General features: G+C 36.0%; 2 protein-coding genes across 5 annotated transcripts; both read right to left on the bottom strand.

Moving 5' to 3' along the window:
• Positions 1 to 70: 70 nt before the first annotated feature.
• On the bottom strand, positions 71 to 21557 carry LOC129273375 (ileal sodium/bile acid cotransporter-like). Of its 4 annotated transcripts, XM_064114082.1 has the most exons (9): positions 20898 to 21032; positions 18700 to 18755; positions 18029 to 18138; positions 8022 to 8349; positions 7102 to 7378; positions 6161 to 6452; positions 5264 to 5378; positions 2941 to 3200; positions 1294 to 2320 (listed from the first exon to the last, which is right to left on the bottom strand). In XM_064114082.1, the coding sequence occupies exons 4-9, from the start codon at positions 8346 to 8348 to the stop codon at positions 2146 to 2148; spliced, it is 1446 nt and encodes a 481-aa protein (XP_063970152.1). In that variant the 5' UTR covers position 8349; positions 18029 to 18138; positions 18700 to 18755; positions 20898 to 21032; the 3' UTR covers positions 1294 to 2145. The 4 variants fall into 4 exon arrangements, with proteins under 4 accessions (XP_063970140.1, XP_063970152.1, XP_063970146.1 ...); XM_064114076.1 differs by lacking the exon at positions 18700 to 18755; XM_064114070.1 differs by lacking the exons at positions 18029 to 18138; positions 18700 to 18755 and having other exon boundaries at positions 71 to 2320; positions 20898 to 21557.
• LOC129254519 (ileal sodium/bile acid cotransporter-like) lies at positions 11296 to 16035 on the bottom strand. The gene has a single exon (XM_054892981.2). It carries the CDS (start codon positions 15038 to 15040, stop codon positions 13331 to 13333), a length of 1710 nt encoding a protein of 569 aa, XP_054748956.2. The 5' UTR covers positions 15041 to 16035; the 3' UTR covers positions 11296 to 13330.
• Positions 21558 to 24459: the final 2902 nt, after the last annotated feature.

Here is a 24459-nt window from a genome sequence, read left to right as displayed (position 1 = left end):
TGTCTTTTCCCTGTCATATCTCTATAAGTTCCCGCCCATCTTTTCGGAAGCAAACCAATCAAAATCATCGTTAGTTCCCAGTGGGAGCCATTCTAGCCAATAGGAAGGCCCCGTGACAGGTAGGGCGTATCCCCAATGCAGTTGGCATCGCGCAACTACGCGAATATCGATGCGCTTAATTACAAAGAGAGACAGGGAGCTGTGAAGGATTTTAGAGGAGAAGTAGAAAAAGAAGGAAAACAGAGAAAAAAAAGGAGGAATCAATATGTAGGGCCTAACTAATTGTAGCATGAAAATATAATATTGAAAATTGTCATGGATGATGAGTGAAACTAATACCACAATCTAATCTAAATGATATCATCATATGCTTGTTATTAAGTCGGCAGGGTATCGAGATATTTGGTACTAAAAGATATGACAAAATTTATGACTGCTACCCCCCTGTCATAACTTTTGTCATATCTTTTGCTTAATTGTATAAAAGGATTACGCGCATTTAAAGCCGCGTATTTTTGGTGCGCGCTAAAGAGAAGAGACGAAATTTATGACAATTTTTGTGACAAAAGTTATGACATCCACCAGAATACCGATTTTGTCATATCTCTGAGAAAAGATAAAATATGGAGAAAAGACAATGTTCAGAATACCGCCCCGTTCAGCTTATGTCGCTAGACGCGTTTGGAATAAATATGTTTTAAGAAGAACGTTGAACATTCCCCCTCGGGAGGGGGGGGGGGTGTTCCATGAAATGGTTTGTCGGAGAAAGAGGGAGAGTCTGTATATTGGGGATTTGTGAATGTGTGTGCGCGGATGTGGGTGCGTGTACGTGTGGGAGCGTGTGATGATGACAGAAAATGATATAAAAGAGGTGAGATAGAGAGAAGGGAGAAATAAAAAGTGGTTCAGATGAATAGAAGAGAAGTGAAGATGAGGAGGCCGTGACGTCGTGTGGCTATGTTCAAGGGGTGTATAGTTTTTGGATACGGTGCAATAATTTCTTTCCTATTTGCAGGAATAGATTTAGCGCGTAAAAAGTGTAGTCGATCAGCTATCAAGGCGATTTTCGATAACGATAATATTGATGTTGAAGTTGTTGCAACGATTTTAACACAAACTACTGGATTGAGGAACATTGTGTGTGTGTGTGTGTGTGTGTGTGGGGGGGGGGTGATGGTAGATTCTTAACCCCATCAGAGCTTGACTGGGGAGAGGGAAGAGGTAAAGAAAGTGAGAGTGATGGGGGTATAGAAGTAAGAGTGATTAAAAACTGATAAACTTTTTATGCAAATATTTCACTACATTCCCTTTATTTATTATCATACATGGACCCTACTAATACTATACAAGAGTTATGATATACAACACGAAACAAATATATACATATTGTCAAATAACTGTACAAGAAATTATAGTTGCTGTTTCCCCTTCCCAAACGATTTATTATAATAAAGAGTAAAAATTTTAAGAATGTTTAATAGCACTCTAGGTTGGATGTGAACTTTAAACATTGAATTCTAGAAAATATCATTACAATACTATTTCAAAATTACAATTTCAGACTATTCATTATAAGTACTTCTTTATAAGTCACCAATTAGATTATTATAAAACAATTGAAACCAAATACCTTACATAAAAGATAGAAATATGAAAGACTATGGGTTAAATTTTGTTAAGAGAAAAGAAACTTGCTTCGAAATTCGGAGATGTAAATTATAATGCCTTATTTTCTGTGTCCCCTTTGATGTACAAAAATAGAACAATGAATAATAAATTAGTAAGCCGTATTCAATGCATAGTTTATGAAATATAAATATTACTTTACATATCCGCTTCAAAATTAGACTTACAAATATTTAATGAACCTACATGCAACAATCTCAAGTGAAAATGGAAGTTAGCTATAGAAATTACATCCCAAAGCGAACGCCACGCACAACGGCGATTTTAAATACACATTTATAATGTTAATGCCAATGATGATGAATATTTAGAAGGTTTGTAAAAACAATCGCCAACAATCAATTGAAAAAAATCCATCTACAACATGCAAAATCCATCAACAACTTTTTAACAAAAGAATACAGTCAGCGCGTCAAGTATACTCTTATACATTTTTAGCTGGATATAGTCATCATCGGCCTAATTATCAGAAATCTCAAAGCCCGCATTCTCAACTCCGATTGGGTTGGGCGTGTTACCATTGCTCTCATGACCAATCTTGGGTTCGATGTCATCGACTACCACAGCCTCCTCATCCTTGACATCATCCTCTTTCGGCATCATCTTGTCACACTGCTTGCGGCAACAAAAATACCTGGATCATAGACATTGCGAAGAGAACACGTTTATTAAAGTATCTCCTTTACATTCAAAATATGGTTTGGGAGGAGGGAGGGGAGAATAAACTAATTTTAACGTCTTTTTAATTTAAAAATCATATTTTATTTGATTTGAATTTCTTCTCATATTTCTCAAAACAAAGAACAACATATCAACACAATACAAGATAATATTATTCTGATTATACTAATAGTGTGGCAAAGTAATTCAGTATAGCAAAGAATGACAGTAGATTATAACAATGACAATAAATGAATATGAAATATGATGGAACCTGCATAAAAAGCAGAACTTGTAAAGTCTGTAGGTTCCTTTAAAATATTATTAAATCAGCAATCAAGGAGATGGGACACACACAAAAATTATATACTTCATTCGAAGAGCCAAAAATATGGAAAATACATTGTGGAGTAAAGAATGAAAGGGAAAGTGGAGAAATAAGAAGAGAGAGAGAAGGGGTGGAGTAAGATAAGAAAAGAGAGAGAGAGAGAGAGAAACTAATGCAGTAACGTACCCTTAAAAAAGTTAGAATGGTAGAAAACAAGGCAAATAAATAATTTACATTTGTTCATTCAAAGCACTTCAAAGACCTACCTGAATAATGAATAGATGATAGAGGCTAGCGTCCCTTCGACGAGAGTCACCATGACGAATGTGAGTTGAACTCGAGCAATAAGATCAGCCTCCGGCTGAGGGTAGAAGAGAGCGACGATGGTACGGCCAAGGAGAGCATTCTGAACACCCGTCTCCAACGAGATGGTGATCGATGTCCGGACATCGCGAGCGAAGATACGAGCGAAGGCGAGACCGAAGAATGCTCCGAAGACTGGGGTGATCATACTGGCGATCCAATTCTGATTGCAAAAAACAAAGAATAGAATCAAAGTATAATTGAAAAGTCGATGGAGTGGTTTTCTGAATAGTCATGGTTTAGTAAAACATGGGTTAACTTAGACCATACTCGTCAACTCATTCACCAATTAAAAATTATTCTTATATCCTTTTGCAAAAAGTTGTCAAACATAAGTCAGTCGTGAAATCGGATAAATAGGAAAATGCATTATTTTTGAACCAACAACTATTATGAAATTTAATGAATTAATAAATATAATTGCAAAAATATGGAAGACATATTATGAATCTCAGCATTCTATAGAAGTCTGGTTTAAATTTTCTAGTTTAGAATATGGTTAAACCTATAGGTTTGATTATTAAGATACCACCCATTTGGGATGAAGTTATGAAACCTATTATTAAGGAAACCAAAAAGCCTGATTTACAGAATGTTTCAAAATTTGAAAATATGTTCGGTTATATTTATGATAAATTCCTTACATATTTGTTTCTTTTGCTTAAATATTATATTCATATTTGTAAATTTCAGAACAAACCACCAACTTTTGACGGTTATAAAGCATGTTTGACCTCTGACAAGGATATTGAATATCGTATTGCCAAGAAAAATAATAAACTTGCAAGCCATTTTCGGAAATGGAGATTTAAGTTGTAAGATATTCTATCATTATTAATTTTTGTAACTGAAGAATATCTTAATATGCCTTCTGAGGTTGGAAATTTGATAATCTCTAATAATAGGTAAATCACCTGATTTTTATCCCTCTGTTATTACATTCTTGCCTTTAATATATTATAGGGGGTGAGGAATACTTAGAAGAGACAGAGTGACTGCTTTTAAGTCATGTTTATCACTTATTATCTGTTGATAAGCTGTACTTTTTCTAATGTAAACTATTAATGTTTATGCTGCTATTTTTTCAAATTACTTTTATTTTCTATACGTGATTTGTTACACAAAATCATGAAAACCCAATAAAAACTTATTTAAAAAAGAATACCACTCAATGTCGAATAATTCAATTAGAATTGTCAAAAATAAATCGAAATCAACGTAACACCTCACTGACAAGAAAGTGACATTAAGAAATTCACGATAATTTGTAACACTGAATGGTGACTAGAAATGAAGCAGGAGCATTTAGCATTTTGTATGAAAGAAGATATCTAAAGATTATTTGGTAGTACAACTAGACTTGAACCCCTGCTTACGTACATCGTTGGGTCTGGTTTGTTATCTGTTAGCTTGTAAGTAGACCTTATCGCACTTACATTTTACATCGCCGTATATATTTTTTTTTACCTCCGTGCAAAGAGTTTACAAGTTCATATAAATTACACATCTTTGTGTAGTTTGTAGATCATTCATACTACCCAGACACCTATATATCTTTGTATCAGTATGTCTTTACAAGGAATTGAATTCAAAACTATGTTTATACTCTCTACACACCGACAGAGAGTCAAAGAGGCAATTTTCTGATGATTAGTTCGACACTAAAACATTTTCTCTTGTAAATCCTTTAGATTCAGAAGAGAGGAATAAATGAAAAGGGGGTAGAGGTATATGGATGAAAATGAACAAGCAGATATTTTGGGATGTAGTAGATAGAAAGAATGAGAGGGGGAAAGATAGAGAGAGTAGAGTGGGATGGAGAGAGGGGTAAGGAGGAGGTGAATCAGAGACAGGCAGATATAGAGACACACTGCAAAAACTCCGGTGTTGATTTAACACCAGCCCAGAATCTATATATGTCCACACCAGAGAAGTAATGAATCAACACCACTCTTTAATCAAACCCGTTCTGTTTTAATACTAATTTGCGTTGTATGAACACCTATCTGGTGTTAGACCAAAACCAAACTGGTGTAGTTTAACACTTCTCTGGTGTGGACATAGATTCCGGGCTGGTGTTAAATCAACACCGGTGTTTTTGCAGTGCAGAGAAGGAGAGTATGTAGAATGGGGGAGGGGGTAGGATTTATCCCCGGATTCATAATCAGGATGGCGGTTAAATGGATAGCAATATACCGGCAACATTATACACATTTTAGACCTTACCTCGAGTGGTGATGTAGTGTAGGCATAGAGGTCTGCTGGGACACCAAGCGACACTCCACATATGATGAGAAGGGCTGAGATCGGTTTAATGACTTTATCACAAAACTTCCTGAATCTGTGTAAAACGATGATACATAATCCATAAATGTAAGCTTGTTGATGAGAAATTATGCAATCATCGATTCAAGATGTGGTGAAGCAAGGGGTTCAGGGGTTGCCACCTCGATTATAATTATTCAAGTAGTGGGGAAAACAGGAAAACGAGAGGGGGAGGGAAGACAGATGAATAACAGACAGAGAGGATTAGATCGTGTAACTCTTATGATTTTTTTTTTTCAATTGAGAAAAAAGATAACGTCATCTTTGGGCCTCCTTACCGTCTTACCCACTAACAGAATACCCCCGCTCCGCCCATGCATTAATTTAGAAAGTCAATTGACTTTATAAGATGCGTGAAAATGATTCAGCGATATTGGAATGGATTATGTCATCATGTGTCATGTGAATGGTATATATTTACAAACAAACGACTTCCAACTGGAGTGACTATCATTTAAAATCACAAATGGTTCATAATGTGACATCCATATAATCTGCTTGTTTTAGAGGAGGGATAATTCATGTTTCAAAAATATCTTGTGCGTTTTACTTTATGAAATGATGAACCATTCGTATCAGATAGCGAACGAATAAGGAATCATATTTAGAAATCAGAAAAGAAAGTAACACGGAACACCGGAAGAGCCTGATTATATAACTTAGGCCTGCCATAAATTGAACTCACCTAGATATTAATGAAAAGATCTATATTTTCATACACGTGACACCCATATGATCCATGTATACAGTAAATTCACCAGTGTGTATATGGTTTAATAGCATAAATGAAACACTCACTTCTTGAATTTATAGGAGAGGCCTATCCCGAGGAAGACGGGTAGGATGAGGATGACGAGCTGCTGGACGAGGTCGACATATGGTGTGCCCAGTCGTGCATCACCACCAGTAAAGGGCGTGGCGTAGATGAGGAGATTGAGGGGCATCATACCGAGCGCGATGATGGAGGAGAAGAATGTCATGGTCACGCTCAAGGTGTAATCGACATCGAGAAGAACGCTGAAGATATTACTTAACCATCCGCCAGGACATGTGCCGACCAAGACGATACCAATTGCTGCTGTAGGCTCATCTGAAAGTTAATATATATATATATATATATATATATATTAAGTCCAGAGAAATTGTTTGATGGGGTCATTGTGATTTGACACAACATATCGAAATGACTGGAAATCATAAATATTAATATACTTGTAAATGATACGAACGACATAATTTCTTTTCACATTATATCACGAACGCAGCTAAGAACATTATCGTATTTCAAATGATATGTGTAATCAAACAAACTTTAAATTATCACCCATCACCATTTTTTATCCATGTGCTTGTAAGTTTAATTGTTTTATTTTAACTGGTACCAATTTTTTTGCCTACACTGTTAAAAAAAACCAGAAGATTTTACAGAAGAAAAATTAAAAAACAATTTTACAGAAAGAAGTAACCAAATCATTCTTTAAATTGTTAAAACAGGAAAGATTTTATACAATTTTTTATATAATTTTATGGAACATGTCTGTTTTAAAAAGGGGGGAAACAGTTTTATTACAATAAATTTGTAAGGTTACATACACCAAATATCTAGTTTCTGTAATTTTACACAAATGCATGTAATATTACACAGTGGACTAAGATTACAGGTGTTCTCGAGACTCTGCTGCAGGAATTTTATTTAAAGTAAAAATTTTCCAACAGTGTACGGTTAAACAAATATTTACCAGTAATGAGACGGGCAACGGCGAAAGTAAGAGCAGGCATGATGATGAACTGACAGAACAGACCAATCAGGATACCATAAGGGCGTCGAACTTTCTCCCAGATTGCTTTGAGATCCATGCTACCACCCATAGATATATAGCTAATCACAACCCATGCCAGTAGAGTGTAGATGTAAATCAATTGCAGAATGTTTGGAATACGACGGACGCCTACGCTTTGAGAACCAACAACTACGACGCCATTTGAGCCATCTGGGGTAAATAATATTTCCATTTCCTGAAAAAATCATACAAACCTCATTCGTTATCATCTCATTCCATGTCCAATATTGACAATTACAAATATGAACAAAAATGGTAATTTGTATATAGAGTATTAGCCGAACAGGGTTTCGGCACCCAAAAGACGCGCTGCGTCCTTCCACCGCCGAAATAACATTTCACGATTTAATGCTTAATACCATTAAAGTTTACGACGTATTTTATATATATTTTGGTATCATTGTCTAGATTGAGATACTATTAGGGGTCAATCGTGACCCAATTTTTTAATCTTCCCATTTGTCAATCAACATTCAGGACTGTAATTGAATCTTCGTCGTCATATTTATGTCAAATCTTGGGTCCGTTAGTGACGAGACTGATTTTGCATTTTTTGGTGAAGATTCTGATGGCAAATCATTGCACTAAGGGTTCTTTAGATGCCACATTGGAAAATCTCTCAAACCTTTTTTTACAGAATTGTATTACAATAAACAACAAAAAACACAATGATGAAATATAATTTTTGTATCATTTTGTCGTTTTCAAATATGTAATTTTCCAGTAGTCAATTCAAATCTCATGTTTCTTGCATAAACAGGCATTACAAAAACATGATTTCCAAATGATAGTCTTCGATTCCAAGGAAAACACATTACCTCGATTGATATCACATTTCCAATGATAGTCGAAGTGATGTTCATTGGATAACCTCCACCCACAGTCAGGTTAAAGGTCACTTCTGGGTCCTTCAACTCGAAGTGATGTGGGCTATCTGACCTGAAAGAGAGGATCCCATCGCTAACTACGTCATCAATGATCAATGTGAAGTTTGCCTGGAGTCCTTCGTAGACGTAAACGAAATCCTCTGTGTAGCTGATGTTGACTAGGGTGACAGATCCGCACTGAGCATCGACGGTAGTCATCGTCGCTGTCATCGTCAGTAATGAGATAAGAATGAAATTTGAGGTAGCCATGTTGGTCATTCTGCAAAAAAGGATAAAACTGATTAACATGAATGTCAATAATTAGTCTTCCACATAATCATTTTTGGACGTGTGGTTGACCTTTGCCTTAAATCAAGTAAGTATTTCTGAAATGGGGCGATTTCCGTAAGATGCTTAGTATATGGCGATATAAGGTTACTTTATTTAGCATTTAGTAGATGCAGCTGTAAGGGGCCGTCATTTCTCTATATTTTATCTTTTTTGCTCGTAGAAGGTGGGAATGTGCAGAGTTGTTAACTGATAGGATCGGAGAACCTTATCCAAGTGCAGATATATAGATAGATAGATAGATAGATATATAGATATACTGATTGATAGAGAGGAGTCTAAGTTTCTTATGTATAATTACGACATATAAAGTTATGTTACATGTTTGTTTATTATACTTCAATTGTTATCATAATTGCATTTCTTTGGATTTTGTATACTGTTCTGTTGGAAATGAGTAAAAATAAAACTGAAACTGAAATCATGTAGATGAGTGTGGTGAGAGGGAGAGAAAGTGAGAGGGGGAGGGGGGGGGGATAAATTACCCAAATTGAAAGATTCACGAGAAAGGTGATGAACTTTGCCACATAAATTGCAGACCTGCGGACGAAACGTCCTATAATTTGCGACTGCAATAGTGGAATTAGTGACCAAAGTCTCGCAATTTGCGACCAAAATCGTGAACTAGACGACACAGACGTACTTTTTTTTAAACAAGTCATGATTATATTCAGGGCCATCATTCATATGAATGTAAGAGATTTGTTATCACTAAATACAGAAAGATCATGAAGATGATATTATGTTTTGATGATGGAAATGGTGCTATATATAGAATCTCTAACATCAGATTAAATTAATTTAATTAAGGTGGTGTGTCGTGTTATGGATTTGCCAAACACGTGAATAAAGAAAATTTATTGCTTGCAGGGTTATAGGGTTTACATCTATGTCTAGCCGGTGTTTGAACACAAATATAATACAATGAAAATTAGTAAACATTATAAGATGCAATGTGAGGTTGTACAAACATTATGAGAGTGGACTGGTTATCATGTTTTCCAAATGATCACCTCGTTCACAATGTAGGTAACAACCTTCACCACTATCACCACCATTATATGAGTCATCATCATCATCAACATCGCAATCAACATTATCATTATCATCATCGCCATGGCATCATCATCATCATCACCATTACCGTTACCATCATCATTATCATTACCACCATCACCACCACCACCATCATCGTCATCATCATCATCATCATCATCATAACCATCATTATCATCATTACGTAATGATCCCCACGTTCACAATGTAGCTTACAACCTTCACCACTATCACCACCATTATAAGTATCATCATCATCACCATCATCACCACCATTATCGTCATCATCATCATCATCACCATCATCATCATCACCATCATCATGGTGGAAGCGCCGTGGTGTAGCGGTTCTGACTCTCGCCTTGTAATCAGAGGGTCGTGTGTTCGAATCCCGCCATGGCCTAGCGTCCTTTGGCAAGGCGTCAATCCACAATTTGCCACTTTCCACCTAGGTGTTAAATGGGTACCCGGTAGGATGCGAAAGCCTATGTAGTATGCCAAGCAATTGAGTCTTGGAACTCTTGTTGGAATGCTCCCCAGGGAGTGGAGAAGGTACATACATTGTATGCGGGCATGCAAGGATCCGATGACCGGGGTAATAATAAATCTGTAAAGCGCTTAGAAACGTCGTTTCGATGTATTAAGCGCTATATAAATGCAGAATATTATTATTATTATTATCATCATCACCATCGTTATCATCATTACGTAATGATCCCCACGTTCACAATGTAGCTTACAACTTTCACCACTATCACCACCGTTATAAGTATCCTCATCATCATCATCACCACCATTATCGTCATCATCATCATCACCACCACCACCACCACCATTATCACCACCACCATTATCATCATTACCATTATCACCATCATCATCATCAGCACCGTCATCATCATCATCATCACCATCATTATCGTCATCATCATCATCACCACCACCACCACCATTATCACCACCACCATTATCATCATTACCATTATCATCATCATCATCATCATCACCACCACCATTATCGTCATCATCATCATTATCGTCGTCATCATCATCACCACCACCATTATCATCATTACCATTATCGTCATCATCATCATCATCATCATTTTCTTCGTCGTCATCATTATCATCATCACCACCACCATTATCATCACCATTATCGTCGTCGTCATCATCATCATCATCAGCACCGTCATCATCATCATCATCACCATCATTATCGTCATCATCATCATCACCACCACCACCACCATTATCACCACCACCATTATCATCATTACCATTATCATCATCATCATCATCATCACCACCACCATTATCGTCATCATCATCATTATCGTCGTCATCATCATCACCACCACCATTATCATCATTACCATTATCGTCATCATCATCATCATCATCATTTTCTTCGTCGTCATCATTATCATCATCACCACCACCATTATCATCACCATTATCGTCGTCGTCATCATCATCGTCATCATCATCATCACCATCATCATCTTGTGTATATCTTTATTACTTAATTCAGATGAAGATACTCTATACATTTTCTCAACATTTTAAACTCAATGTCATTAGACATTCTTTCAACAGTAATTGTATAATCATTCTCAACATTCTCATTGGTGTAGGAAAAAGTAACAATTTCTGCATTCTTAACACATCTCTCCCTCTCTCCTCACCCCCTCCCTTTCTCTCTCCCCCTCTCTATGTATCTCTCTTTCTCTCATATTCTTAACAGCCTTTTGTCATCTCATAAAATTTATTTTAATGGATAGATGTACTCTTCATTCGAAAAGAGAACACTTCGTTATAGTTATAGGAAATTATTATATTTGAACTGTGTCAATTTGTTATAAAATGTTAAACATATAAATGTATTAAAATATACCTAAAAAGGAGTTAAGAAATAATAAGATAGGATAGGCCAGGAAGAAAGAGGCGAGAGAGAGAGAGAGAGAGGGTGGGAGAGAGAGAAAAGAGAGGGGGAGAGAGAGAAAAGAGAGGGGGAGGGAGGATGGGGGCCAAACTGAGTATGGTGAAGGTTCTGTTTTATACGCATCACTTTGACATGCCATGCATATTTTACTTGCAGCTTTTATCATGATAGAATATATCGCGTAATAACAATATTTGAAATTTTGATTAATCTTAGAAGATTATGCGTATTTTTACACACTAAATTACAAAAATAACAATAAAAATGTCACGTTTTATTCACATTTGAGAATAATATTTTGTCAATTATGCATACAGCGATGGTTAACGATTTACCGATATCTTTTCAAAACATTCAAAAGAGCAAAGACAATGATCGTGAAAATTCAAAAGTGAAACGCATTTTAAGTCAAAAGATAATACAATTAAAATGGTAAAAATCGATGTTAAGTGCACAGAGTGAAATCATAGAAAATGATTCTTAAAACATTTAGAAATATTGTAAAATAATATTTCAAAAAATAAATCATCAATTTCAGGATAGAATGAATCACAACAGTCAATATGCATTAAATGTTATGAATTTTTCAATTTTTAAAAATCACTGGGGGCAAATTGATATATTCACCCCCATTTTTTTCACTGGGGTAGATCGCTTCCCTCTGCCCCTAGGATCGGCGATTCTGCTGATAGATATCAACATGATCAAATGCGTCATAGATGACGTAAATCTACATTTAAATGTTAGGACAGATTAACATGGGGAAAAATGGCAACACTCGTATAATTCCTGAGATTTTCTACATATTACGGTACTCAAAGAGATGTGAAGTACTAAACGCATTGAATATGAAAATTGCATGATACCCCATGTATTGTTCAGTTTTTTACATTATGTATTACATGGTTACAGATTACCTGTAGGGGCGGTCACGATCGGGCGATTTAGAATTCATTTTATCACCCTTTATCTTGATATCAAGCATGTCGAGAAATCAAAATCTTTATATTAATAATTGATTTATTGATATGAAGAAATCATTTTGTGTAATCAACAAATGGCAACATTCGATACCAAGAAATGTGATTAATTGATAAGTCGGCAAATATTGACTGGATCGTCTTGGTCTGACAGCACCTTAAAGGGGTACTCCAGGATGAAAATATTTATATCTAAATAAATAGAGTAAAACTCACAAAGCAAAATGCTGAAAATTTCATCAAAATCGGATAACAAATAACAAAGTTATTGAATTTTAAATTTTAGCAATATTTTGTGAATTTAGTTATATGCACGTCATCATGAATATTCATTAGGTGGGCGGATGATGTCACATCCCCACTTTCCTTTTTCTTATGTTATTTCATGAAATCATAATTGTTTCATATTTTCATAAACGTGTGAATAATGCGTCTCCTTTATAATGAAATACCTTGTAGAAATGAATAACTAATGCACTATTAATCAGTTGGCAATCAATTTTTTTCAGTTCTTGGTAGAATTTGAATAAACCTACATGTAATTTCATATAATAAAATACAAAAGAACAAGTAGGGATATGACATCAATTTGCTCATTCAATATTCATGAAGACATGGCTAGAACTGTTTCACCGGAATAATGAAAATCTTTGAAATGCCATAACTTTGTTATTCCTTGTCCGATTTTGATCAAATTTTCAGTGTTTTGTTTGTCCGAGTTATCTTTATCTGTTTAAATCATATTATTTTCAGCCCGGAGCATCCCTTAAAGTAACTTTAATAACATTTTGACTTCAATATAAGAAAACGTGAAATGAACTTTACTTTGAACTTTACTTTGTTCCTATTTCAATTCCATCTTCTGTAAGTTTGCCCCCCCCCCTCCGCCCATAAAACGTTTTTGAATAGTACAGATTCGTCTGTTGAAATTATCATATATAGACTTGACGAGCATTCTGGTTCGCAGTATCATCCATTGTGGCAGTGCTGATGTTATACACAGATAATGGTCCATTTTCCTCAGCGTCGTAAGCACGGTTGACATGGGAAAGAGATCTAGAATGGGACCGGACCTGTGACATAACGTTCGACCTGGCATAATCAGAACTTCGACGAATCTCTTCAAGGTCAACCTGAGTCGACTTCGAGAACATCCATGATTGCTTAGTCTTCTTTCTTGGTTTGGAGGACTGTTTGAAGTCATTGGAACCCAGCCCAACTATTCTTGATGATATGTCCAATTTGGTATTTCCATTTTCTTGTGATGGTTCAAATTTAATAGCTTTATCACCAAAGTCGTCATGGTCGACGCTATCGTCATCATCAGGAAGCTCAAATCGACCAGGAAACCGCTTCATGACCACGTATATGGCCGTCATACATAACCCTTCGATGAAAATGAAGATGACGAAGAGAACGGGAACCCTAGTCATGAGATCCGCTTCCGGTTGAGGAAAAGAAAATGCTATAACAGATGTTGCTAGGAGACCATTCTGAGACCCTGTTTCTATGGCGATGGTGATGGATGAATGGTTAGACAAGCAAGTGAGTTTACTCACAAAGAAAGCCAGGAGAGCGGCTACACAAGGTAATATAATCGCACTGAGATAGATGTCCGCAGGAGACTCGAAGGCAAAGTAGTTGGCCCAGAGTCCAGCAGCGAATCCGACAAGGACAAGAACAACCGCTATGGGCTTCAGGAGCTTTCGGAACCATTTAGCCACTCGAGGGTACCGATGAGCAAGGAATGTTCCTATGAATAGAGGTACGACCAATGTGATAAGCTGAATGAAGATCTGCACGAAAGGTATCCTGATGTTACTGTTATTACTGGCGTATGGTGTGGCATAGATGAATAGGTTCAATGGCATCATACCCAGGGCAATCACTGTCGAACAGAATGTCATTGTAAGACTCAATACCAAGTCACAATCAAGCAAAAGGGTGAAGACATTACTGAGCCACCCCCCTGGACACGAGCCAACGATGATGAGAGCCACTGACGCTGTAGGTTCAAGATTCAACACCGTCGCTAAGAGCGCAGCTATGCCAGGCATCACAATAAACTGACACGTCGCACCAATCACTACGCCAAACGGTCTCCTCATCTTTTTCTTGATGACGCCCCATTCTATCTTTACCCCCATGGTGACATAACTAATCATTAGCCATACTAACAAGATATAGGTGAATACAGTCCCCACTGAGCTTGGTGTCCGGATCACTTTGACAGTAAACGGCTGGATTTGAAAACTAGGGTCCAATAAACCCATATCATCCCTCACTACAAAGTCAATTTCTCTAATACCCAATGAAATACCTCCTATTCTAATTGTTATAGTCTGTATTCCGTCGTCTCTGAGTCTTTGGCCTGTCGAACCATTGGGATACAGAATCGTTTCATAGATGGGGTTAACCTGAAATCTAGCTTGCTCGAGGGTAAACTTTTGCAGATCGCTACTCGACGTTTCAATCTGAAGAGTTTTCGTGATGCCGGTAAGGTTTATCCGCAGGCTTGCTTCCTTTCCCTCCTCCACGGTGACGAAGTTTGTTGGTAGAGTGGTATAATTGAACTCCGCCCCGACCACGCCCACCCTCAAGAAGATGACGGCGAGAAGTAAGCTACCAAGGGATGGCAACATGGTGGTGATGCTCTCCTTTCTGACGAATTACGATATCAACAAGACAAAAATCACCACGCTAATGATCTTTCTTCACGGCAATCAATAGTCTTCACTTTCTTTTAACTTGTTCAACAGCACTCTCAAGCATGCTCTTGACAGTGTTTACAGTTTTTAATTGTCTACGTGCAATCTAAGTACAAGTTTCGATTACTGGCATCTAAATTAGACAGATAATTCATGCTACATTTGGCTAAAACGACAAATAAAGGCTTGTAACCGCTGTATATTCACACGATAATTATGATGACAATGGTTTCGAAAGTGAATTTTCACCGGCAATATACTACACAGCACATGTAATTGTAAGCCCTAGGAACTGCTTCCGCCTAAAATGTGTAATCAGACACTCAAGTAGCGTTCGTCGCCCTTCAAACTAATGTCCTTTGAAGATCACCTCATCGTCATATCTAATTATCGAACCATTCCTTGTACTTGAACATGAAACATCAGATGTGGTATGATATATCCTGGTCCAGAGTTAAGGCTGATGCCAATCATAATAATGATTACTGAAACTTCTGTTTTCATTACAGCTCATATTATGAATATCAATTTACAATTCCGGCTCGCTGAAATTGTTGGGAAATCAGACGAGTCTCCAATTCATAACAATGCATGCGACGGTATTCCATTCAAATTGAGTTCTGTGGTGCTTTAATGGATTACGAGGGTAATAAAATAATTTGGTTATTTCAAATACTATACAGCAAGCTGAAGTTTGTTGACATGGTTCTTTAGATAGTCACTGAAGAAATACAGATGTAGCTTTTCAATGGACACTGTGCGCAAACAAAGTCCAGTCCTGTACATGTTATATGTTTGAAAAGTGGCGTTCCCAATTGTTTGTTGCAGAAGAATGGTAGAAAAGAATAAGAGTATCTTGCTTCACACGCCCACAGCCAAATTTGGAAGGAGGGGGAATAGTATATGGTTTCTAAAATGAATACAAAGCAAGCATTGAATTTGGTGGTATAAAGTAGGGGGAATTCTATTGTTGCGTCATCATGGCTTTTGTTAGAAAAATCCATTGAATTGTGTTGTTACCCCTGTCGAAAGAATGTTATGTTTTATACTGACGCCCTGAAGCGTGGACACAACTTAGCCCCGTAGTCGTTTGAAATGCTCGAAATGGTTATTGTCCCATTATCCATCGAGAGATTATAAGTATACAGAACGAGGAAATTTTGTCACAATAATTGCGAAGTACAAACTTCCTGAGATGTAAAATATCTCACAAAATCCTGGGTGGGTGTATGGACAGAATAATACCAAGAAAAGGGGGAAAGTCAAGCTAACGAACGACCCTTTTTCTTGTAAAGACTTACTCATCATAAGTTAAATTAATGATCATTTGGAAAATCACCATAAATGATTCTTAAGCATCATATGGGCGGATCTTGCTTTATGGCATATGAAGACGTTTAAACAATCAATGCTCAAATTGCATTGTCCGTGGCTCAGGTATTACACTCAACAGAAAAAAGGTTTTTAAAGGCGTTTCGGAAAGAAGAAACTTACAAAATAATGATTCAAACGCGCATATACCTATATTGTGGATTTGAAATATAGGATTAAGACAAGAATAGGTCCAACAATTCGAATGTGGTAGTGGACGTCGTTACACATGGACCTCAGTCCGATCTTCTCCCTATTACCCTCTCCCGATCTCTTTGGTCCCGTCTCGGGCTTTGCTCACCCAACTCCAAAGTTCCGAACATCCCCCTCTTTTATGTTTCATTATCAATCTCTAGTTTTTTTTTTGTAGTATGTAGTATCTAGTGTCTTTTACACCTCATCTCCTTAATTGATGATTTCATATTTTAAAGAGACCTACAATCTCTGCCTTATTTTGCAGGTTCCTTCATATTTCACATTCATTTATTGTCATTGTTATAATCTACTGTCACTCTTTGCTATAGTGAAACTTTGCCAAACTGAAATACGAGAAAAAGTGCAAATCAAATAATATACACATATATGATTATATATATATATATATATATATGTATATATGCTGAAGAAATTATATATATTTATGACAAAAAAGTGAATCAAAATGTAATTTACAAAATAGAATACTCCATTTTAAAATAAAAATATCTAGAGTTTCTTGCATTTGGATCTCTGCTCTCTCGCAAACATGGCAAACTAGCAAATGAAATCAATTTTTATGGGCATGGTAGAAAGAAGGCGTAAATATCCTCCATTTCTACATTTATAATTTTTTTAGATGATAAGTTTCTCGAACACGAAAATAGTAAATTTTCTAGACCTCTATTTTCGTGTGTGACATGACATCGGTTATCCTATTATCCTTTCATTTATTATGTGCATATAACGTTTTGCGAAATTTAAAATGCCATAACTTTCAAATAAAAAAAATTGATTTACATAACTTGTCGGATTTATGATTGTTTGATCTTTGTGACCCAGTAGATTCGTCTCCTGACTTTGAAAAAGAGGGTCGTGGGTTCGAATCGAATTCATGGCGCAATTTCTTCAGCAACAAATTGATCCACATTGTAGTGCACTCAACCCAGGTGAAGTAAAGGCCAACGTGCTATGGCGGGAGTTTATGTGCTGTAAAAGGCTTTCGGCCTTAAGCCGGTGTAATAATATCCAAGTCTCTTCAGAAGCTAATATGCAGGGCTTGTTTTCTGGGGCGGGGGATATAGGAGGGTTTCTGAAGCTATGTCTATTAACATAAGCTTAGTTCGTGCTTATAGCATATTACATGATACTGATATATATAGCACCGCGACCATAGCAGAGTACAGATGTTAGTATCTAAGCAACTATATTCTTAGTAAATCAGGGGCATTTCAAAATGTCACTGAAATTAAGTTGATGAAAATATTATATAAATTTATATGGATGTTTATATTTATAGAAAGAAGCTAGGTTTAGAAAATAAGCGCATAACAGAGGAAATTTAAATGTATTTACCATAGAAAATTTAGATTTATGTATTTGGACCCTGGGTGGTTATCTCTCAGCTTTTTTTTACGTGAAGGAGATCAACCGAAACGCAACGTATGTCCAATCCTGCAAAATATCTTGTATATATTGAAAATCACAAAAAGAATATTGAATAATTGTGTTCAGATAAGTTGGTGTCCCAAAAGAGGTAATGAGATGTTTTCACTGCCAAATCCAAATTCATGATAAAAATTTACACAAGGCCGTCTCATCTCATCTGCGTTTTTGATATTTCCTATAAAGGCCTCCGAACAGCTCCTGGTCCACAATCCGATTTTAGAACAAATTATATTTTGCTTATATTTTCTAAAAATGTGAATGAAGAATATTGTTTGTGGCACAAATTAAGTTTGAGAGTACTCAGATAACAGTTTTTGGATGATTGCAAGCCTTTATTTTGATGTAAAGGTTAAGTACGCTTAATATCAGACAAATTTATTGTTATTAGACCTAATAAGAAAAAAAAATAAGCAACTTAACAAACTGAGAGCAAAAGAACAAAACAAAACATGATGATAAACCCGACAAATTTACAATCTCATATGTTAATCGAAAAGATGAAATGAAATAAAAAACATAAAATCAGATTCAACACAAATGTATAATGTACAATGCAAACGAAGTAATAGAAAGGTTACCTGACAAAAGTCGAAGCAAAATTGAAGTAAACAGTCGGTGTACTACATGTGCAGACCTAATGACTGGAAAGTCCAAGTAACAAGTAGAATGCATATTTCCTAGAACCATTTTAGGCCGAATATATTTATTCATTTATGTATTCGCTCTTCTTTATACATGCTATGGTAGCCCTTTCAAAAACAAGTATTGATCTAAAGAGGTGCCCTGGTAAACAGGTATTAAAAGGGTATTAAAGGGCTAAAAAACATAAAGGAGTGCACTTGGGCAGAACAGTTCAAACCACTTCACAACTGCGATCTTAGTTGGGAACGATGGGATTGCATTAACGCACTTGATTTTTGTTTTGTCAAGTTTAAAAGAGGATCCCATGTTTTTCTAGAGTCGATATCTGTTGCTGAAACAATGGCATCTCTTGGATTTTTTCCTGTGAAAATCTATCCGTTCGCTGTTATTTCTTATCTCTCTTCATGATTCAAGAAAAGAAATCACTGGCCCTTGGTGTAATACATGCATGTTTCTTTCAATAAACCATATTTTTTAATATTTGAATTAAATTGAAAATAGTTTTTAAAGTACATTCTTAATAATGATAACAATAATAGTGGCTACTTATACAGCGCACATGTCCACATTTCGGTGCTCATGGCGCTTCAAGAAAAATAAACATACACACAAACAATAATAGAAAATGAAAAAGAATAGAATTTTGAATTCTCCTGAATATAACACACTGAACTGTGAATGGGAGAGGAACAAATAAGTTTTCAGTTAGGACTTGAATGTTTCTGTTGATGAAATTTGGCGTAATTAGATAGGCAGTTGATTCCATAGCTTTGGTCCTATAACAGAGAATGCACGCCCCTCCCCCCATTTGTGTTTTGTTTTGGGTGTATGGAGCAGTTTGAATGTGTGATTTTTCTCGCTTGTTTGCTACACTGGCTCACATAACTGAAATTGATTTATTGCCGGGTGGCGGGAGCGACTGGCTGATACGATGGCACACTCATTTTCAAGCCTGGACCCCCAACCCCCCACAAAAAGTAGAGGACTGCACCCCCCCCCAACAAAGGGAATTTCTGGTAAATTTAAACACCAAAAACAGAACAATACGTGTGGTGACGAGAGGGAACTCTTACCTATTGCCTCAATGGCTTCAACTATTTTTTCACATCCTTTGGCGAAATTTCTTCGGGTTAAAACCCTTTCTTCTTTGGCAATAAATTTCTGGTTTCTCAACACGAAACGATCTGACAATCACCCATTTGTGTTTTTATGGCATAAAAGTTCCTCAAAACAAACTAAAGTGCGTCACATCTCGAGAGAATGGGTGCAATGAGACCAGTACTTTTGATTGTTCACAATAATAAAAGTAACGGTTTGCTACGAGTCTTGATGCTGGTTTGATGTTTTTTATTTGAAAGTTGCCAAAACTTTTCGAGGGAGCTAGCCAACAAGATGAAGTCATCAATTTGGAGGGACACATCATTATAGATCTATGAGCTGCCCGGTGTTTTTTTTTTAATCACACATTTTGTTTCATGGATACTCAATCGAGAGCAAATTACATTCTTTCTATCCCTAGCTCGAATGGAAGAATAAATTGCTCTGTTGCCACATGCTTCAGGCTTTCGTGGAATTCACGTAAAGTAAAACAAAAGCAACCAATATTGGCCGTATTTTAAGCCTATATTCATACAATAATTTCGACGCACGCTCAGGTACTGCCTGCTCTTGCAAGGAGATAATCAATCGTAAGAATAAATATATTGCGGTGTTGTTTTTTTAAGGTAGCAGAGAAAAAAGCAAAATGGAAGACCACAATGAACATTCAAGTGGCGCCTGGGAAGCAGTGTTACAAATTAATAATCGATCAGCACCCCTTTTAAATCAGGTTTGTATGTTAAATTGTATAGAAATTTGACACAATTGCCTTTTTTTGTCATATTCTTTGTGATTTTTTTTTTTTTTTTTTTTTTTGGGGGGGGGCTTGTCTTTTTTTTCAATACCAATATCCCTTCTTCAAAATTCTTTCCCAGGCCCATCATAACATGACGAAAAGACAATCTACCGTACATAATGTTAAAATCTGATCGAAATGGGAAAAGGGTATAATTATTCAAGGTTCATTGAGTTCCATGTATTAACAATGAATGTTATCAAATAGAAAAGAACGATGTCAAAGAAGCTTAATACTTACGGCATAAACTAAAAGATTGATGTTTAGAATACTTGAGATGTCCTGCGTTGGGGACCATCAAGCTCCTCCGTACGTCTTGACCAGCTATAGTGTCGATGATTAGATTCTTCTGTTCGATTTACTCGACAAACACTCTCTTCTTAAACTTCATGGTCCTATTTATAGAGAGAGTCGGTTTGTTTGATCTGAAATATAAGATGACCCCAACCCGAGAAAAGCCGCCAAGTAACAAAAGAAACCCTGTGAATCATCATTAAGATGAGAAGTTGATTGAACCAATCAGGGTACGTGCTGGTCCATAACAATCAAAGATGACCACCTTCGAACTCTTTGTTGACGTTTTATGGTTCACACCTAACTTTGTTTATTTCACTATCAAGAATGACCTCGAATAACTAATAAAGCATAATTTGCGTGATAATCCTCAATCAATGTGTATAAGAATGCAACAAAATTCGAGATGACTTAATTAGATTGTCTCATGTATTGAAGCAACTTGTCTTGCCCCCATACCCCTCTATCGACTCCCTGATGTCACAGCCAACTGACCGGGACGCTCTCTTTTTAAAAGAACTTATTAACGAGCAATTGTCTACGTATTTGCTCAAGAGGGATAGTCGAAACGAAGTTGGTGTTGACGGAAGCGTTAAAACCAAATGTAGTTTCTTTTCACCAGTAAGTAAAGAGGAGGGACTGACTTGAATTATAAGGAGAAGAATCCACGGTCCGATTCAGAGAGGTCCAAATTTGCCAGCGTATGAAATACAGATTCAGATATTTTTTACTGTCCATCATGCAGTCAGGTACAAATGGAAATTCAATTTGTTCGCACAAAATAATTTAGAATGTCATTATGATAAACACAAAGATTACATGATAAACATCATACAAATCTAACAAACAAAGATTAGAGAATTTCAGATAAAGGCAGGAAGGGGGGGGGGTAATATAATTTCAAGTATGGCTATTAATGTACGGATTGAAACAGGAACAAAAGAATTAACGAAGCGCGAGGTTCTAGAAGGAAGAGATCTTAGGCGTTTATCTGATCTCATCAAACATGGGGGTGAAGGCGATTTTGCTCTCATGACTGCTGAAATTGCCGCTAAAATCCCCCTAAAATGAATGCTTTGGGGCGCCCATTCTTTCTATAGTGCCCCAAGATCTGTCACAAACAATATTCAAAATTTAGAAAATCAACATTCTAACTATGACAGTATAATGATATTTGCTCTTACTGCATAATTGATTGTTGCCTCCCCCCCCCAAAAAAAAAAGTAGCCCTTAATATGAAAGAAATAGCCACAAAAATGCTGCAATTGCCCGGATGTGGAAAAGGAAGCAGTCCCCCAAAATAAAAATTATTTTCTACGCTGATATTTACCAAATGCCCCTACAAATAAAATGGCCATAATCAAACAAACCATTGGCTTTGATGAAAATCTGCCAAAATTTTTGTTGACTTTGACATTATATTTTCGGTCGCAAACAAGGGTGCCCCCCCCCCGATAAAATAAAGCAAATTATAATAAACCAAATATTCATGTATATAGAAATATTGCATTGCCATACTGATAGAGATGAATATTTTTTTTACTGCAGATTTATAGAGGAATGGTATCCAGTGTCGTGCAAATATCAGTCGAACTTTTTGCCCATATATCATTTTATGTATGTTTGCGATTACAACCTATTCCAACGTCATAGCAAACACTATACTCTACCACTACCTTGGTATTAAAATACAATATTTCATAACAATTAAAATGGGTCAAAGGGTTTGTGGATTCAGCGGTCGAAATAATGAATTGCGAATTTCGACGAATTTAAGAGCTTAGAATAGAACTGCAATTCATTCCCTACTATCTTTTGTGTCGAATAAAGAGTATTCTTTTTACGATGTGGGTAGTTTATTGTAGTTATCATTGACGATAGGTAAAATAGGTCTGCGAAGGCATACCTTATTCCGGTCACCCTGTAAACTTACTTTGAACGAATCAACTTAACCCTTAAAATCTTGAATGAAATAAAACGGGAAATAATTAAGAGATATTTGTTTTGTTTTCTTTTTTTATGTTTTTTTTAATTATTATTATAGATTTTATTGCTTCAAAATCAATGATGTACATTTTGATTTGCGCCAAAGTAAGGCATGACTGCAATCAATGAATCCAGTTGTCAATGATGTCATAATCCTACAAGGGTTGTATTAAAATCCGTTTCAAAACACCGTTTCTATAATTTACATTAGAAATGTTTAATACACACTTTTTAGTATAAATTCTCAAGTTAATTTAATTGAAAGGGATTTTCAAATATGTATACTAATTAATGTAAGATTGTGACATCATTGACACCAGGGCCCCGTCTTACAATTGATCCGATCAATCACTACTATGGACGGCCAGCAACGTCAACATCTATTATGCATGTTTGTTCAAAATATTATCTAGCTATGATGTATATTCATGCATTCATCGTTTTCTTGAAAATTCACTGTGCTTCTCTTTAGTAACAAAGGACATAATTTCCTGTAGAAAAAATTAAGACAGCGATGGATTTCCATAGAGTTACGATTGATTGGATAAATCGTAACTCTTTGTCAAACTAGACGGGGCCCTGGATTCATTAATTGCAGTCATGCCTTACTTTGGCACAAATCAAAATTTACATCACTTCAAAGAATACCTACTGATTATCCAAGCGTGAAGACATACCACATAAACATGGTATCAAATAATTTGGGAGAAGATACTCTTTCCAGCCATATGTTCATGACTTTTTTTCCTTAAGGAGAAGTTCACCCTGACAACAAGTTTATTGTAAAAATAGCAGATAAAATAATAAAAAATATTGGCAAAAGTTTGAGAAAAATCCATTAAAGAATTAAAAAAATTATTAGAATTTTAATAATTTGATTTATGACGTCATATGCGAGCAGGTGTCCTACATATCGTATGGTAAAAAATAATGAAATATTATTCTTTCAGAAAACTGAAAATAGTTTTTTCTATACCTTCAGTACATCAATAGACAAATCATTTCACAGCCTTTCCTAAAATGAAAACCAAAATAAGTCACCACGAACTAAAAAAACTAATATGGGCAGCTGCTCGTTATGACGTCACAAATCCAAAACTTCAAATTCTAATAACTTTCTTAATCTTTTAATGGATTGTCTGCAAACCTTCACCAATATTTTCAAACATTTTTTCTGCTATTTTTACAACCCATTAATTTGGGTATTTGTTAGGTATCATTTTTTTTTACTCACACGGGTAATGCAACTAGCGTGTGATGATGAGTCGCCAAGTAAATTTACCTTATTTGAATTCCAGTTGAGTGAATTGGATATCCATAATTTTGTTTCAATTTATTTTTGTTTTCATTCCAGCTGATCCTGCTTGATTCCTGCCAATTTCGAATTAAATTAATGCAACACTGCCTTCTGGTTGCCTACAAATAACATGCTCCTCCCTTTTTTTAGTAATTTTTTTTACAGCAGGGGGTTAATTTATTTTATTAAGTTATATGAATCATATGTAGGCCTATGTAAGATTTA

Source organism: Lytechinus pictus, chromosome 2 (genome assembly GCF_037042905.1).
Source record: "Lytechinus pictus isolate F3 Inbred chromosome 2, Lp3.0, whole genome shotgun sequence".
Taxonomy (NCBI): domain Eukaryota; kingdom Metazoa; phylum Echinodermata; class Echinoidea; order Temnopleuroida; family Toxopneustidae; genus Lytechinus; species Lytechinus pictus.
This window is presented reverse-complemented; position numbering and strand designations above follow the sequence as displayed.

Coding starts and splice junctions, on each gene's coding strand:
- LOC129254519 (XM_054892981.2), bottom strand. CDS start 15,040: ATGTTGCCATCCCTTGGTAGCTTACTTCTCGCCGTCATCTTCTTGAGG.
- LOC129273375 (XM_054910405.2), bottom strand. Junction 7,379..8,021: donor GAAATGTGATATCAATCGAG/GTAATGTGTTTT, acceptor TGATTTTTTCAG/GAAATGGAAATATTATTTAC. Junction 5,379..6,160: donor CTCTCCTATAAATTCAAGAA/GTGAGTGTTTCA, acceptor CGTTTTACACAG/ATTCAGGAAGTTTTGTGATA.